Source organism: Entelurus aequoreus, linkage group LG03 (genome assembly GCF_033978785.1).
Source record: "Entelurus aequoreus isolate RoL-2023_Sb linkage group LG03, RoL_Eaeq_v1.1, whole genome shotgun sequence".
NCBI classification, from domain to species: Eukaryota; Metazoa; Chordata; class Actinopteri; order Syngnathiformes; family Syngnathidae; genus Entelurus; species Entelurus aequoreus.
Window position 1 is genome coordinate 13,129,816 of NC_084733.1, and position 19,871 is coordinate 13,149,686.

General features: G+C 37.7%; 1 protein-coding gene across 4 annotated transcripts in view; it reads right to left on the bottom strand.

Annotated features, from left to right (window-relative positions):
- The window catches only part of actn1 (actinin, alpha 1), a 118,012-nt gene that overhangs the window by 29,346 nt on the left and 68,795 nt on the right, over window positions 1–19,871 (bottom strand). For 3 of the 4 annotated variants that reach the window (XM_062041262.1, XM_062041260.1, XM_062041263.1), the window contains exons 6-10: window positions 14,477–14,555; window positions 14,304–14,385; window positions 12,476–12,561; window positions 2,913–3,005; window positions 62–292 (exon numbers count right to left, since the gene is read on the bottom strand). In XM_062041262.1, the coding sequence (XP_061897246.1) occupies window positions 62–292; window positions 2,913–3,005; window positions 12,476–12,561; window positions 14,304–14,385; window positions 14,477–14,555 (571 nt within the window). Of the gene's footprint in view, window positions 1–61; window positions 293–2,912; window positions 3,006–9,438; window positions 9,525–12,475; window positions 12,562–14,303; window positions 14,386–14,476; window positions 14,556–19,871 lie in introns of all 4 variants that reach the window. The other variant, XM_062041261.1, reaches the window with a different exon arrangement.

A 19,871-nucleotide genomic window follows, 5' to 3' on the forward strand; every position in this document is an offset into this window, starting at 1 on the left:
GAGCAAATACCAAGTTTGCTTCTTCTCAGTTCTGGCACAAGAATAAGCCAACAAAACCTACCGACACCATCTGTCCCTCAGACGGCATGAAGGCAGGCCTGTTGCTGAGCCGCAGCTTGGTCTGCAGCGTGTTGAAATTGATCTCCAGCTGGCACTTCTCCTGCACTTTGGGTGGCTTGTGGAGGCGGCGGTAGTCACGGAAGTCCTCCAGTTTCTGCTGCATGGCTTGCATGGTGTTCTCCGGCATGCGGTTCTCCAGCCACGGGATGGTGCGGCGGATCCACTCCAGCAGCTACGTGTGTAGTGTGTGTGGGTGTGTGTGTTTCATAAGAGGCAGAGGGCGGAGAAGAACAAGTTGAGATGCTTGCAAGTCAAAATACAAGGAAGGATGATGGTGGTCAGAAAGAAAATTCTCTCTCAAAGCAACACGGAGATGCTAATGCATGCTTTTATTACAAGTCGTATAGATTATTGTAACGCCCTGCTTTCTGGACTTCCTAAAAGGTTATTGCACCTTTACATTTCCTCCAAAATTCAGTGGCACGTGTCCTGACGAAGACCAGAAAGCGGGCTCACCTTACACCAGTTTTAAAATCACTGCATTGGCTCCCCGTGTGTTTCAAGATCAATTTTAAGGTTCTTCTTATGGTTTATAAATGTTTTTATGGTATTGTGCCTTCTTATCTTTCAGAATTGCTTTTACCCTATCAACCTTTCCGGGCCCTGAGATTCTCTGGCACTCATCTCCTAATTATTCCAAAAGTTAGGACACAAAGTCAAGGGATGGCATCTTTCCACCATTATGGCCCCCGTTTATGGAACAGCTTTCCGGAGAACCTCAGGGCTGCGGAGAACGTTCATGTTTTTAAGAGCAGGCTTAAGACCCACCGTTTTGATTTGGCTTTTACCTGATATTATTTTATTGAAGTCTTTTGTATTTTACTTTTTATCTTATTAGTTTTGCAATATTTTATTTAGTTCTACTTATTTATTATTTATTTACTGTATATATATATATATATATTTTTTTTTTTTTCTATTAATCTTCATATGTCTTACTTGTATTTTGTTATTTATCTCTACACGTGGTTCTTACTATTTTACAAGTTGTATTATTTTTATTTTCCAACATTCCTTAGGGGTTATCGGCCGCTTTTGTGTCAGCGTCCTGGTGGCCATGGTCTGATGACCCCCTGGTGCAGATGGCTCCTGTGATAGTGTTTACTCACATGTCTCCTCTGTACTCAGCCATGCAATCATTTGTCCATATAGTTGCATGTGTGTGTATGTTGTGTGTGTGCGTGTGTTTGTGTGAAAAGTATATTACAACTGAGTACCGCTGCGGCTCATACAGACCATACCTGAGAAACAGATATTTTTCGGCGGCCCTCTGGGGGACGCTAGCAGCCCAACAAGGGGCCACAGCCATATGGCTGAAAACACTGCCATACATAATGTTGTTGTTTTAGCAGTTAACTTCTTTGTACACTTGCTTTGACAAATAATGACAGGCAGGGAAAATCACCTTTGCATTACACCTTTACATTTAGGACTGTTTATTATTCTTAACGCCTTACTATTTAGAGCAGGGGATAAGCGGTAGAAAATGGATCGATGGATGGGTCCCTTAACTACGGGCCCTCCAGTGTCGGAAAGTCCCAAGTTAAAAAAAAAAAAATTTATCTATTTTTTTAAATTATTCTTTTATTTAATCTGTCCTTTCTAATCCATTTTCTACCGCTTGTTACTCTCGGTGTCTCCTAGCCGCTCAGGCATATCATATTGTCTAAAAATGCATTTTTCCATCGATAACATGACATCAAGTGCGCACTCTTTCAGTCAATTAGTGCGCGAGGAATATACATGTGTATACATGTGTATATATATATATATATATATATATATATATATATATATATATATATATATATATATATATATATATACACAGTGTGTGTATATATATATATACATGTATATACAAATATATATATATATACATAAATATACACATATATACATATATATATACATATACACATATGTATGTATATATATATATACACACATATATATGTATATACGCATATATGTGTATATATATATATATATATATATATATATATATATATATATATATATATATATACACACATATATATGTATATATATATATATACACACACATATATATGTATGTGTGTATATATATATATATATATATATACTGTATATATATATGTATGTGTGTGTATATATATATATATATATATATATATATATACATATATATGTGTATGTGTGTATATATATGTGTATACATATATATATACATATATATATATATACACACACACACACACACACACACACACACACACACACACACACTATATATATATATATATATATATATATATATATATATATATATATATATATATATATATATATATATATATATATATATATATATATATATATATATATATATATATATATATATACATATACATACAGCCCGGCCCCCGGCTAAATTGTTTTAACCCAATGCGGCCCCTGAGTCAAAAGGTTCGGGGACCCCTGATTTAGAGTGGTTAAATTATTGTTACACTAATTATTATGACTGTTAAGAATATACCAATGTACCCTAAAACATTGCATGTACGCCTGATCAAGCGTGTATGACGGCCACAGTTTGACCATGGGACAGATGATTTCTATTTTCTTTATCTGCTACTGATACATAGATCATTTGTCTTTTAAATGTGTTTAGCCTGTTCCAATATTAACTTTTTGTGCATTAACAATGCTGTCTATTCATTTATCATTTATTAGAGGCACAAACAGAGAGTGGTCTACAAAGGGCAGGAAAGAGCAAACAGTGAGGGGGATTTTAGTGGCGTGCTCACATCACTGGCCAGCTTCTCGTAGTCCTCCATCAGCTGTTCATTCTCCTGATTGACAGCCAGCACCTTGCAGATTCTGTTAGCCGCCGTCTCCGCCTGAATCAGAGAAGGGGCGGAGTCAGAGATCATCCCTTTACAGTTGTATCAAAAAAGTAGGAAAAGAGTACATCTCGGAAACGCACACAGAAAACAGCAACAAAGAAGTAGTCAATGAGATGCGGTGCAGGTGTGCAAGCACCATATGAAGCGTACAGCACAGTGCAGTTATTATCCAGATGCTGATATCGTTATAGATTGCAGGTGCACCTAATGTTGTGTCTGCTGAGTGTATAAGCAAACTTAACATGAAAGCTGGATTTTGAAAACATTTAATTTAGATGCGCATCTCTCAACTTGATATCTCATCTGGTTTTCATCAGTTTCCATGACGACGGAGTCAAAAGAGAGCACTAAAGTTAAAGCAACATGCAGTCAAACCATCGTGTAAAACACGGCTTCTAAATTATTTTCTGTTACGCCGCCCTAGGTAGAAGAAAACATTTTTGCGACTCCCCTACCCACTCTCCGCGTGACTATAAATTTGTCTACAAAATTGTCACAAGTACACCTCTGCATAGCATTGTATCCTTATTAACATTAGGGAAAACAAAACAAGAAGAAAAAAATAAGTAGAGATAGTTGTTTAGTCTGTAACAAAAAAGATTTTGAGTGCATCAATTCCCCTGAAATTAAACATTTTTTTAACCGACTTGAACCAATTGGTACTGAAAAACTAAACTAATAAAACTCAAAACATAATGATGAATAAATACAAATATTAGTAACATTAGCTCAGGAGCACAATATATTAAACACAAAACTATTAAAACAATTTGTGCGTTTTTTTTTGTTTTTCAAAATAAGGAAGTCAAGATTAATGGCTACAATGACCATGTTTTGTTGTGCACAGCTTTTCGAAGTGGGGTTTGAAGCATGATACTGCATGATACTGCTAAAACATGTTTCCCGGGTCACACGTTCCCCACCCCAGCATCGCACCTGGAGAACATACAGACATTCACACACTGATGGCAGGAGCTGCCATGCAAGGCCCTAACCATGACCCATCAGGAGCAAGGGTGAAATGTCTTGCTCAAGGACACAACGGATCGAACCAGGAACCCTCAGGTTGCTGGCACGCTCTACCCACCGAGCCACGCCGTACATCCACATACATATACAGTGTACATATATATATATATATATATATATATATATATATATATATATATATATATATATATATATATATATATATATATATATATATATATATATATATATATATACATATATATATATATATACAGTATATATATATATAAAGTATATATATATATATATACATATATATATATATATATAAAGTATATATATACATGCATATATAAATACATGTATAAATAATGTATATATATATATATACACATGTATATATATACATATATACATGCATATATAAATACATGTATATATACATACATATGTATACATATACATATGTACATATAAACGCACACACAAATATATATATATACACACATATAGTCGAGGTTTCTGTGGTTTATTTGTTATACAGTGCTCAATACCGGGGTAGAGCGGAATATACGTTAGGTCAGGAAAAAATACAAGAGGCTATATCTTGTCTGTATGCACATGTGTCATGTGAGCAAGTTTTAATGTTGGACATTTGATGTTTTATGTGTTGTTTACTGTTTTTAATGTAACCTTGCTGCTGCCCTCTTGGCCAGGTCTCCCTTGGAAAAGAGATCTTTGATCTCAATGGGATTTTTACCAGGTTAAATAAAAGCTAAATAAAAAAAATATATATATATCATCCCTACAAGCTTGCTTGTCAGGGGATTTCCCTGACGAGCAGGGAAACCTGCAAAACAGGCTTGTAGGGATGATATAGCCTCTTGTGTTTTTTCCATATATACACACACATATATAAATAATAAAAAAATAAAATAAGAATCTATTTTTAATTAGACGTTTTTAGGCCATCTCAATGCAACCCGATGGAACTTTTCTAACCTGTAACCTGTTTTGAAAAAGTTTCAATATAAATATTATACCAAAAAATACATTGCGAGGATTGGTTTGAATCGAGAATCGATTGTGAACGGAATCGTCACACTAGGACTCGGAATCGGATTGTATTGTTCGTTGCTCTAAGATTCACACCCCGAGTTTCTTCCAGCCTGTTTACAGAGTGCATCCCTCGCTGGAAAAGTCAGAAGGATTAAAAGATGTCTTTTGGCAATGAATCAGCACCACTGTCACCCGCAGGCCGCAGGAGAGAAAACTCTGCCTTGCTTAGAGACGTGCTGCAGTGGCGAGATGCCTTAAAAGGAAAGTGGCGACGCGCGGGTCTTGCTCCTGTGAGCAAATGTTTGCACACTGGACTTGTTTGGCAAACACAGCGACACATGACTTTGTTCTGACGTCAGGGAAAGCATCAACACTCAACTAACTGTCCTCTTTTGGACTTTTTAATCAACCATTTTGTAGCTAACAAAAGTATCACTGGTGTACTGAATACTAAATACTATAAGGGTCTTATCTAAACTGCTAAATAGCATGTGCAAACTATAATAGCATATGCAAATTATAAAATTACTTGTACAATTAGTGGGCGTGTTGCGACTGATCTACTACAGTGGTCCCCAACCACCGGGCCGCGGCCCGGTATCGGTCCGTGGATCGATTGGTACTGGGCCGCACAAGAAAGAAAAAAAAAGAAAAGAAAAAAATATTTTTTTAACTTTTTTAAATCAACATAAAAAACACAAGACACACTTACAATTAGTGCACCTACATTATATATCAATATAGATCAATACAGTCTGCAGGGATACAGTCCGTAAGCACACATGATAGCATTTTTTTAATGACAAAAAAATAAAAAAAACAATAATTGTTTCTTTTATTGTAATCCTCAGGAAGATTTTGTCTTGACCCGAGATCTACAAAGCAGAGAGGAAGCAGGGCCTGACTCCCCTCCAGGCACCTCTTCTTTGAACTGTTTTACAACCTTTTCTTTGAACTGTTTCCGACCTTTTCTTTGAACTGACCTTTTTCTTTGAACTGCTTTGTAATCAAAGGCGATGGCTGTTTACGACCCCCCTCCCTTAGAAACAGCTGTTGTCATGTAATCAGGGAAAGTCCAAATAAAAGAGGAGGCGTACAATCTTTCGTCAGAGCGTGGTGACACCGTACAAGGGTACAGGTGTACGCGTTTCGCCTCATTGAGACAAATTGTATTCTGTCTCTGTTTAATTCCTTGCTTCTTGTCTTGTTTAATAGATGTCATCAGTGTTTGAACCTGACAATTATTAAATAACATTTCTGAATAAATATTTCTGACAGTCCAAATATGTTGGTATGCACACATACATTGTATTTTCTCTCTATTGTTTGTCTTTGCACCGCCTCCTTTCTCACAGCCATTTATGCGTACGTGCCAGTTTGCACCTACCTTCCAGACGTACTAAATACAGACGCAAAAACAGCGACCGCAAAACAGTTTCAGTCTTGATAAATAATATTGCGAGCCTTATATTTGCTTCTCCTTCGACTATTATGGTCATTCTAATAATCCACATGTATTCCGCATATACAACGACAAACACGCTAAATGGATTGCGCTATTTTGCTTCTTTGCTTTAAATTTTGTGTTTTTAGTACACGCAAGCCTTTAGGACATCAGGCACTAAGTCTTTTCTTTCATGTTAACAGTTGCTAAACACAACATTTTCAAATAGTCAGTTGCATCCTATTCCTACGAATTGTGTACACCAGTGCTTCTCAGCTGCTTTGGCTAAGGGACCCACCATCACTCCTTAATGGCCATCAATGAGCCAAATGTTTGAACTCAAATATCTTATATTTAATGAACTTTTAAAGTGCAGTTTGCACAATAACAAACCAGCAAGTTTTATGATCATTTCAGGCACAATACGTTTTTAACCACAAAGTCAAAAATGTCTGTAGTGTCCAAAGTGCGGCCCAGGGGGCCAATTTCGCACCACAGCTTGTTTTTTTGGCCCTCGCACAGAACGTTAAAATTAAATTATATCATTATTATCAAGATGTTATTTGTATTGCTATCAAACTATACATTTTTAAAATCATATTAATCACATGTGTTACTAATAGTATAATCTCGCTTAGCATGATTTCTATTAACTCAAAAATTCCAATTAAATTAAAAAAGACCCCAATACTTGGTCAAAAATGCTAATTTATTGTTAGAATAGATAGAATGCAAAGAAGCAAAATAAATTGCAATAGTCTGTGTATATACAGAACGTGATTAATGTGATATTTTGTGATTCATCGCATAAATTAACTCAATATCTTTGACAGCCCTGGTTATTAGATTACACAAATGTTTTTGGTCACTGTGGAGGGGGGCGTGGCCTGCGGGCCTGCAGCGGAACGGGCTGTGCCAGGACCGGCATCGAAGTCAGCGACAGGTGCGTAGATGGCCCAGGTGGGCCATCTTATCACCTGTCGCTCTGTATAAGCAGCAACCGGGAGGAGAGACGTGGTTGGAGCAGGTGTGAGAGCAAGAGCGTGCCTGTCACAGCCACAAAAGGCAATTGCTGGAAAGTAACCCACAGACTTTATTGAAAAATAAAACTGTATTGAACCTGAACCGGAATATCATGTCGGTGCTTGGTGGTCCAGAGAACCCCCTGGAGGGCAACCTCCACAGTCACCAATAACACAAAGATGCAAATTGCAAATTTTTGTCCTCAAAATTCTACAGACAATACCCTGTAATGACAATGTGATTGTTTTTTGTTGTTTTTTTTCTCCAATTTTTTTTATAAATAAATAAAGTATGTAAGTATTCCCAGCCTTTGCTCAATACTTTGTTGATGTACCTTTAGCAGCAATTACAGCCTCAAGTCTTTTTGAATATGATGCCACAAGCCTGGCACACCTATCCTTGGGCAGTTTCGCCCAAAGTAACAGATACAGTACGGTTTACTAAAAGCACTTTGAAACTTTCTACACTCTATCTAGCACACTTTAAAGGCCTACTGAAATGAATTTTTTTATTTAAACGGGGATAGCAGATCCATTCTATGTGTCATACTTGATCATTTCGCAATATTGCCATATTTTTGCTGAAAGGATTTAGTAGAGAACATCGACAATAAAGTTTGCAACTTTTGGTCGCTGATAAAAAAAAGCCTTGCCTGTACCGGAAGTAGCGTGACGTCACAGGTTGAAAGGCTCCTCACATTTCCCCATTGTTTACACCAGCAGCGAGAGCGATTCGGACCGAGAAAGCGACGATTACCCCATTAATTTGAGCCAGGATGAAAGATTTGTGGATGAGGAACGTGAGAGTGAAGGACTAGACTGCAGTGCAGGACGTATCTTTTTTCGCTCTGACCGTAACTTAGGTACAAGGGCTCATTGGATTCCACACTTTCTCCTTTTTCTATTGTGGATCACAGATTTGTATTTTAAACCACCTCGGATACTATATCCTCTTGAAAATGAGAGTCGAGAACGTGAAATGGACATTCACAGTGACTTTTATCTCCACGACAATACATCGGCGAAGCACTTTAGCTACGGAGCTAACGTGATAGCATCAGGCTTAACTGCAGATAAAAACAAAAGAAATAAACCCCTGACTGGAAGGATAGACAGAAAATAACAATACTATTAAACCATGGACCTGTAACTACACGGTTAATGCTTTGCAGCCTGGCGAAGCTGAACAATGCTGTTGCTAACGACGCCATTGAAGCTAACTTAGCTACGGGACCTCACAGAGCTATGCTAAAAACATTAGCTATCCACCTACGCCAGCCAGCCCTCATCTGCTCATCAACACCCGTGCTCACCTGCGTTCTAGTGATCGACCGAGCGACGAAAGACTTCACCCGATCATCGATGCGGTCGGCGGCTAGCGTCGGATAGCGCGTCTGCTATCCAAGTCAAAGTCCTCCTGGTTGTGTTGCTGCAGCCATCCGCTAATACACCGATCTCACCTATAGCTTTCTTCTTTGCAGTCTTCATTGTTCATTAAACAAATTCACCAACACAGATGTCCAGAATACTGTGGAATTTTGCGATGAAAACAGAGCTTTTTGTATTGGATTCAATGGTGTCCGAATACTTCCGTTTCAACGATTGACGTCACGCGCATACGTCATCATACATAGACGTTTTCAACCGGAAGTTTCGCGGGAAATTTAAAACTGCACTTTATAAGTTAACCCGGCCGTATTGGCATGTGTTGCAATGTTAAGATTTCATCATTGATATATAAACTATCAGACTGCGTGGTCGGAAGTAGTGGGTTTCAGTAGGCCTTTAATACACTATTAAAAATGTAATTTAAAATACTCAGACATGGGACCTGGAGCTACTTTCTTACTTGAATTGTATAGAACTCCTTTGGTGGGTCACAAACAACTAAATATTAGCACAAACAACGAGTCTTCTCGTCATCTCTCACCTTCTGCTTGCCTGAGAAGGCGTGGTAGTAACACGACACATAAGTCATGACGACCTTCTCGTCTGGCCTCAAGGTGCTAATGATATCTGCTCGGTCACAGGAACAGAGGAGGCGGGGAGGAGAAAAAACCCACGAGAGGAGAGAGAGAGAGAGGCACAAAAAAAAGAGAGTAAAAGTGTGCAAAGACAAGACAAAAAGGGGCCAGCAGAAGGCACAAGGGTCTCCAGTCTGTCTGTGGTTTGTCCATAGGAGAAGCTCAGCAGAAATGTTCTTTTCAAACTAATCAATAGCATATAATCCCAATAACGCATACCCAGTTCTGGGTCACAACAGGAGCTGGAGCCTATCCAAGCTGGCTTACATCATAGACTGCCGCCTGTCAATCAATTTGTGACTGGGAAGAACAAAGGGAATTGATCTCACACTGGATACATAAAAGTCTTGAATCTACTTTCAAGTGTCACCTTTAACTATGCAGGATGGATGGCTGCATGGATGGATGATGGATACATTAATGGATAGGTGAATGTATGCATTGATTCATGCATGGATGGATACATTGATGAATGAATAGAGGATGGATGGATGGATGCAATGATGTATGGATGCACTGATGGATGAATGGATGGATGAATGCATTGATAATTAATATATGGATAGATGGATGAATGGCGGGATGGATGGCTACATTGAAGGATGAATGGATGGATGGATAAATGGATGCATTAATGGATAATTGGATGGATGAATGCATCGATAGACTGATGCATGGATGAACCGATGGATGAAGGAAGGAATGGAGAGATCCATTGATGATGGATGGATAAATGGATGCATTAATGGATAATTGGATGGATGAATGCATTGATAGACAGATGCATGGATGAATCGATGGATGAAGGAAGGTATAGACGGATCTATTGATGATGGATGGCTGTCCTGATGGATGAATAGAGAGATGATGGATGCATTAATGAATGGATGCATGGATGGATCAATGGATGAAGGGAGGGATGTACAGATCCATTGATGGATGGATCCAATGATGGATGGATGCCCTGATGGAGGGAGGATGGATGCAGTGATGGATGAATGGGTGGATGTATTGATGGACAGATGCATGGATGGACTGATAAAAGAAGGGATGGATGATGAACGAAGGGATAAACGCATCCATTGATGGATGGATGCATTTATGGATAGATGCCCTGATGGATGAATGGATGGATGTATTGATGGACAGATGCATGGATGGACTGATAAAAGAAGGGATGGGTGATGAACGAAGGGATAAACGCATCCATTGATGGATGGATGCATTTATGGATAGATGCCCTGATGGATGAATGGATGGATGTATTGATGGACAGATGCATGGATGGACTGATAAAAGAAGGGATGGATGATGAACGAAGGGATAAACGCATCCATTGATGGATGGATGCATTTATGGATAGATGCCCTGATGGATGAATGAAGGGATGATGGTTGCATTGATAGACAAATGAATGGATGCATTGATGGACAGATGCATGGATGGTTTAATAGATACAAGGAGGGATGGACGGATCCATTGATGGAGGGATGATGGATGCATTGATGGATGAATGGATTGATGGATAGATGCATAGATGGATGGACGGATAAAAGAAGGGATGGATGACGCATTGATGGATGAATGGATTGATGCATTGATGAACAGATGCATGGATGATCGATGGATAAAAGGAGGGATGGATGGATGCACTGATGGAATAATGGCTAAATGGATGGATGCATGTGTGGACTGATGCATGAATGATCGATGGATGAAGTAAGAGATAAACGCATCCATTGATGGCTGGATGGATGCATTTATGGATAGATGCCCTGATGGATGAATGGAGGAAAGATGGTTGCATTGATAGACAAATGGATGGATGCATTGATGGACAGATGCATGGATGGTTCAATAGATAAAAGGAGGGCTGGACGGATCCATTGATGAATGGATTGATGTATTGATGGACAGATGCATGGATGGATGGACTGATAAAAGAAGGTATGGATGATGCATTGATGGATGAATGGATTGATGCATTGATGAACAGATGCATGGGTGATCGGTGGATAAAAGGAGGGATGGATGGATGCATCGATGAACAGATGCATGGGTGATCGGTGGATAAAAGGAGGGATGGATGCATTCATGGAATAATGGATAAATGGGTGGATGCATTGGTGGAGTGATGCATGAATGATCGATGGATAAAGGTAGGGATCAATGCATCCATTGATGGATAGATGCCCTGATGGATGAATGGAGGAATGATGGTTGCATCGATAGACAAATGGATGGATGTATTGATGGACAGACGCATGGATGGTTCAATAGATAAAAGGAGGGAAGGACGGATCCATTGATGGATGGATGCCCTGATGGATGAAAGGAGGGAGGATAGACGCACTGATGGATGCATTGATGGATAAAAAAAGGGATGGATGATGCAATGATGGATGACTGAATGGATGGATGGATGCCCTGATGGATGAAAGGAGGGATAATGGATGTGTTGATGGCTGAATGGATAGATGCATTGATGGACAGATGCATGGATGGATCGAAGGTTAAAAGGAGGGATTGATGGATGGATGAATGCATTGATGGATGGATGTCTGATGGATAAATGGATAGATGAATGGATGGATGCGCAGAAGACTGATGGCTGATGTGTGTCTCCGCCGTAACGAGCATAGCTCTAAAATAAACACTTTTGGCTCTGATTACAGCAGTGGACGCCTAGTCGGGTCTGAATCTTAGGAGTCCCCACGGCGAGCAAACGGACAGACAGACGTGGAGGTTGTGGCCTCTGAGTTAAAATAAGGTGGTTCCCATCATGCATTTGGTGGTGACAACATGCAGAGAGAGAGAGCGGCCCCTGCAGGGGAGCGTGTGCACTGCAGAGAGAAAGTGTCATCGTTAGAACACCTGAGGGAGGGAAGACAAGGGAGCAGGAAGGAGGAGGAAGGAGGAAGGAGACGCCGCATCCTAGGATACCTTCTGGGCGCCCGAGAAGGCGTGGTAGAAGCTAGACACGTAGGTCATGATGGCCTTCTCGTCTGGACGGGCAGTGCCCACAATGTCTGCGGGGAACAGAGGAGGTCAGGGTGGGAGGTGGGGGGCGGGGTTTCATTATTTGAGGGTGTTACATCAAAGCACTCATCAACCACCAAACAGGAAGTAGAACTCAGGAAGTGGCGTCCAAATGAGCTTGAAAGGGAAGACCATCCATATCATCACACTTTTATAAACACTTACAAATTGCTCCAATTAACGCTTTGTTAATTAGCTGCCTGGTCTCCTATAACCGCCATGATGTCTAAGTAGGTCAAACAACTGCTCAGTGGCCTAGTGGTTAGAGTGTCCGCCCTGAGATCGGTAGGTCGTGAGTTCAAACCCCGGCCGAGTCATCGAGTCATACCAAAGACTATAAAAACTGGACCCATTACCTCCCTGCTTGGCACTTAGCCTCAAAGGTTGGAATTGGGGGTTAAATCACCAAAAATGATTCCCGGGCGCGGCCCCCGCTGCTGCTCACTGCTCCCCTCACCTCCCAGGGGGTGATCAAGGGGTGATGGGTGAAATGCAGAGAATAATTTCACCACACCTAGTGTGTGTATGACAATCATTGGTACTTTGACTTTAACATCAAACATCATTCTTTATGTTGTGTTAATGAAGTCCACAAGATGGCAGTAGCTGCATTTGAAATATGACGAGTGGTCAGCATCCCAGCAGCTTTATCTAGCTCTGCATGCGCTATAAAATGTTGTAGAGAAAGCCAGGTGTGCTACTCTTGTCATACTGTTGTTAAAAATCAGCACTATAAATGCTGACTCAGCAGTTTAGCACTATTACAACGTTGTTTGTGTAGCTTTTGTGTTGTACAAAAACCTTGTTCATACATGAGCATGTGGTCAAAGAGAGATACAATATCCGCTCCACTTTCTCATGCACTCCAAATCATTATTAAAGTTAAAACAGTAACTTGGGGTGTATAATGAGGTTTTGCTTACAGGAAATAACACAACATAACATAACATAACATACCATAACTCAGATTATTACATGATACAAATTAATATGGGTGCACAAAATAATTGATTCGAATCCTGATTCTTATTTATATAATTCTAAATTGATTCAGAATTTTCAAAAATAAATTTAAAAAAAACTTTGAAAAAATCCCAAAACATCCCAATTCTCAATTCAATGAATTGAGGTTGTAAACAGGAAGTAGAATTGCAATTCAAATTCAAATTGAAGAAAGTAAAGTTGAAATACCAACAGGTAATTTTGTTGTTTTCCAGAATCCTGCTTTACAGCATATTCCATATATCAGTGGTCCCCAACCTTTTTGTAGCTGCGGACCGGTCAACGCTTGAAAATTTGTCCCACGGACCGTGGAGGGGGACGGGGGGTGTTATGGTATTTTTTAATTTTTTTATTTTTTTGTCATAAAGAAATACAATCATTGTGTTTTTTATGTTGATTTAATTAAAAAAAAAAAAAACATTAAAAAAAAAAATGTTTTAATTTCTTGTGGGGACCACTGCCATATATGACTGATTTACATATTTCATATAAAAAGTTTTACTATGAACCTCATGTACACATTAGATTTCAATTACAGCAACCATTTTTCATCTATAATCTAAGAATAAAAGCATATTTTGAAACACAGATAAAAACTATAAACTTATAATTAGATATATAGCAACTTTTAAAAGAATGGAAAATGGTGGAAAATACTTCATATTGCATAATGATTTACTTCATCCTCATATTCAAAATGAATGTGTGTTCATTTTAAAGTATTTTTCACCTTCTGCATCCAACATCTTGGGGATGTCCAGGTACTTCTCGGCCACGTCGAAGGCCGTGTTCAGGTTGGTCATGGGGTCGTCCTGACAACGGCACACACGAGCATCGTGTATCACAACTGCAGTGTGTTTCCATCAAATACAAGTACTCATTCATATTGTTGTGTTGTGTTACCTTGCGTAGTTTTCCATAGTCAATCAGCTCAGGGCGGTGCCGATGAATGAGCGCGCAGAAACCCAAACCATCTTTCCAGCTGAGGACCATTGGAGAGAAGAAGTGGTTAACGTTTACCTTCACCTGTCTACACGCTATTGTGGCAGCATTTTTGTGTTGCCACGACAACACAGAGTATACTTTCAACTCAATTAAGATACAACATTTTCAGTAGTCTTTGAGACTTCATCAAACTAATTATTGGGTCTCTGAAGATGAAAAAAATAACCAAATAACCTCTCATTTAAAATAACACTTTTGTATGAACAGCTGTGGCTGTAGGCAACCTCCTTATTTCATTTAACATATTTACGGTACAATTACAGAGTATAGTATATTCTTTGATTTTGATATTTACAGTACAATTACACACTAGGTTATTTTATTTACATATGTACAGGTTAATTACACACGAGTTTTTTTTTTTTTTTTACATATTTACAGTACAATTACAGTATACACACTATGTACATTTATTTATATATTTACAGTACACTTACACACTACCTTTAGAGTACAACTACGCTAGGTATCTGTTGACATATTTACAGTGCAACTGCACACTATGTTCTTTTATTTACATATTTACATTGTAATTACACACTTTGTTCTTTTATTTACATATTTACATTGTAATTACACACTTTGTTCTTTTATTTACATATTTACATTGTAATTACACACTTTGTTCTTTTATTTACATATTTACAGTGTAATTACACACTTTGTTCTTTTATTTACAACTTTACAGTACAACTGCACACTCTGTTATTTTATTTACATATTTACAGTGTAATTACACACTTTGTTCTTTTATTTACATATTTACAGTGTAATTACACACTTTGTTCTTTTATTTACATAATTACAGTACAACTGCACACTCTATGTTCTTTTATTTACACAATGTTCTTTTATTTACCTATGTATAGTACAATTGAATACTATGTTCTTCTATTTCAATATTTAGGTACCGGTACAACTATGCACTATGTTCTTTATTGACATATTTGCAGCAACAATTAAATATTATATTCTTGTTTTTACGTATTAACAGTACAATTACACACTCTGTTCTTTATGTAGACAATTACAGTACAATTACACATTATATTCTTTTATTTTACATATTAATAGTACAACTAAACACTCTGTTCTTTTATTTACATATGTACAGTACAAATGCACACTCTGTTCTTTTATTTACATACTCTATTTACAGTACAATTAAAACCTTTGTTCTTTAACTTAAATAATTAAGTACAACTATGCACTATTTTCTTTTTTTGGCATATTTACAAGTACAATTACACACTATATTTTTTTATTTACTTATTTGCAGCACAACAACACACTATGTACTTATAATTACATATTTAAAATACAATTCTGACAGAAACCTGAAGGTATAATGTACTGTTGCATTTGCACCAATGCATATTTAGATCTGTCTAATCCTGGGTTATTTCAAGTTCAACCTCAAATAAATGACATCTTTTTTCCATTTCAAAAGCTGCGGCCAAGAGGAAGACAATTAGACGATGAAGTCACACACGCTCTCAAACCACATGAAATGTTGATTTTTAGACATTCTACTCAATGTTTGTATACAGTAAAGAGGCAAACACGTCTTTATTTGCCTTCTGTGTGTTAGTTTAGTTTATGTCAGCTTATGGTGTTCAATGCAGCCTTAAGGCCGCTGGCAACAGTTTGGGAATGATCACCTTTATATCACAGCAATTCATGAAATCTTGCCTTTTCAAGCAAACTAAATGACGCAATACAAGCTAATAGGAACCAAGCTTGCTAGCTGCCAAACTGCCACTGTCACATCTTCTGTTTGTGATCTTTCTGTGCCAAACTAGCAATTCCATCTAAACAGTACATTTCAAAAGTCATGGAGGTGTGGAGTATTCCGTTTCACCAAGTAGTGTGATGCCATTCAGATTAGTACACTCTTGGTACCATGTTTTGATACATTTGTCGCGCGTGACGTCTCGTCCGTTTTGAAACTTGACAGGTGGTTTTTAATAAAGAAAAAGTCACTTAAAAGGATTAAAAAAGTCTTTAGAAACCTGAAGAATTCTCAATAAAGTACATTGTACAATAAGCATCAACAATTAAAAAATAGAGCAAAATTAAATAATATAAAAAAATAAATGTTAATACTGTTGTCCCGATACCAATATTTTGGTACTGGTACCAAAATTATTTCGATAATCTTCGGTACTTTTCTAAATAAAGGGGACCACAAAAATTGCATTATTGGCTTTATTTTAACAAAAAATCTTACGGTACATTAAACATATGTTTCTTATTGCAAGTTTGTCCTTAAATAAAATAGTTGTTACTAGAGATATTATCGGCCGATAAATGCTTTAAAATGTAATATCGGAAATTATCGGTATCGTTTTTTTTATTATCTGTATCGTTTTTTATTTTTATTTTTTTTATTTTTATTAAATCAACATAAAAAACACAAGATACACTTACAATTAGTAAACCAACCCAAAAAACCTCCCTCCCCCATTTGCACTCATTCACACAAAAGGGTTGTTTCTTTCTGTTATTAATATTCTGTATATTCAATATATAACAATACAGTCTGCAAGGGATACAGTCCGTAAGCACACATGATTGTGCGTGCTGCTGGTCCACTAATAGTACTAACCTTTAACAGTTAATTTGACTCATTTTCATTAATTACTAGTTTCTATGTAACTGTTTTTATATTGTTTTACTTTCTTTTTTAATCAAGCAAATGTTTTTAATTTATTTATTTATCTTATTTTATTTTTTTATTTTTTTTTAAAAAGGACCTTATCTTCACCATACCTGGTTGTCCAAATTAGGCATAATAATGTGTTAATTCCACGACTGTATACATCGGTATCGGTTGATATCGGTATCGGTAATTAAGAGCTGGACAATATCGGAATATCAGATATCGGCAAAAAGCCATTATCGGACATCCCTAGTTGTTACATGTGGGGGGTCGCATCTTTCTGCGGGGTTCATTCTCCCGGGATGCAGACGGACTACTCCGGACAAGGCATGCAGGTAGGAACATGATCTAATCTTCGAAAATCAAAGACGTACCAAAAACAGAAAACAAGCAGAAGGAAAACGTGCCAATCACACGGGAAGCTAAGGTTACCTCTTAGCACAGGAAGCATAAACTCGGAGTCAAGAAATACTAACGTAACTCTTCCATGAAGCAAACAATGAAGCCAGAGTGAACGTGGCGAGAAAGGTGAATAAATAGCTCTCTGATTAGTGGTCGACAGCAGGTGAGCGTGCCGACCACTAACCAGAGGCAGGTGAACCCAATTAATCCCCATGGAAACTAAAACAAACCCAGAGGTGCACAAACAGGAATTAAGGGAGTCCAAAACTAACGGAAAATAACAAAACATGATCCTGGCCACGGATCATGACAATAGTGAACATACAAGACAACTTTTCTTTTATTAGTAAGTAAACAAACAAAGACTCCTAATTAGTCTGCTGACATATGCAGTAACATATGGTGTCATTTTACATACTATTATTTTGTCCAAATTATTAAGGACAAGTGGTAGAAAATGAATTTATAATCTACTTGTTCATTTACTGTTAATATCTGCTTACTTTTTCTTTTAACATGTTCTATCTACACTTCTGTTAACATGTAATAATCACTTATTCTTCTGTTTGATACTTTATATTAGTTTTGGATAATACCACAAATTTGGGTATCAATCCGATACCAAGTCGTTGCAGGATCATACATTGGTCATATGTGGGGTGGCGGGGCGGACCGGTACTTTCGCGGTACTATACTAATACCGGTATACCGTACAACCCTATATGTTAATATTAAGTATTAATAACACAGATTAGTTTTTGACTGTGTATATACATTTTTTTTTTTTGCCTTTTTAAAGAAAATACATGCATCGTCGCATATTATGCAACTAATATGACTTCATGTTGACCACGCAATTAGCGACGCCCCCATCGTCACAGGTATGTCGGTAATCTGGCGAAAACCCTGCACTACTGCCATCTAATGTATTGGAATTGCAACTGCATGCAAAGGCTACTATGTAATACCTGCAAATGACACACAGAGGTGTAAGAAAACAGGATATAACAACTGGAAATTAATTAGATTTTATTATGAAACAATTCATCTTTATGACCACATAAAGATTAATTACAGAAAATAGAAAATTCTTACAGTTGTGTACCGGTATTTATTTCCAGGTACCGGGAAATGGTACCGTATCCGTTATTTGTCCCACCGCTTCCATGTTAGCTACCTCTCTTTGTTTACAATGCCCATTTTCTGCTGGATCTACCCTCTATTTTGTGCTGCCCTTTTTTAAAAACATTTTTTATTATATATTTATTTATTTTTTTGGCGACCATTTTGGCCGCCTTTTCCCCTCTTCTTCCCCGCCTTCCTGTGCACCATTGCTGGGTGTGTTTTGGACATTATGCGCACCCCTGCGGGACTCGTGGGACTGGAACCCGGGTAGGTATTTTGGACAATATTAGTTAAATGTGAAAGGTACGAATCTCTACTGATTAATCTTTTTTTTTTTTATAGTTGTAAGTAGGGATGTCCGATAATGGCTTTTTGACGATATCCGATATTCCGATATTGTCCAACTCTTAATTACTGATACCGATATATACAGTTGTGGAATTAACACATTATTATGCCTAATTTGGACAACCAGGTATGGTGAAGATAAGGTCCTTTTTTTTTTTAAATTATAAAATAAGATAAATAAATTAAAAACATTTTTTTGAATAAAAAAGAAAGTAAAACAATATAAAAACAGTTACATAGAAACTAGTAATTTGATTGATTGATTGAGACTTTTATTAGTAGGTTGCACAGTGAAGTACATATTCCGTACAATTGACCACTAAATGGTAACACCCGAATAAGTTTTTCAACTTGTTTAAGTCGGGGTCCACTTACCGGTATATTGATTCATGATACAGATATATACTATCAGATATATACTATCATCATAATACAGTCATCACACAAGATGATCACATTGAATTATTTACATTATTTACAATCAGGGGTGTGGAGGGGGGGGGGGGGGTAGGATATGGACAGCAAGTAGTGGACATAGAGAGAGAGAGAGAGAGAGAGAGAGAGAGAGAGAGAGAGAGAGAGAGATCAGAAGGCATAAGAAAAAGTATCTGCATTCGATTGTTTACACTTGATTATTAGCAATCCGGGATCCGGGGAGGGTGTTAGTTTAGGGTTCTAGCTGCCTGGAGGTGAACTTTTATTGCTGTTTTTGAAGGAGGATAGAGATGCCCTTTCTTTTATACCTGTTGGGAGCGC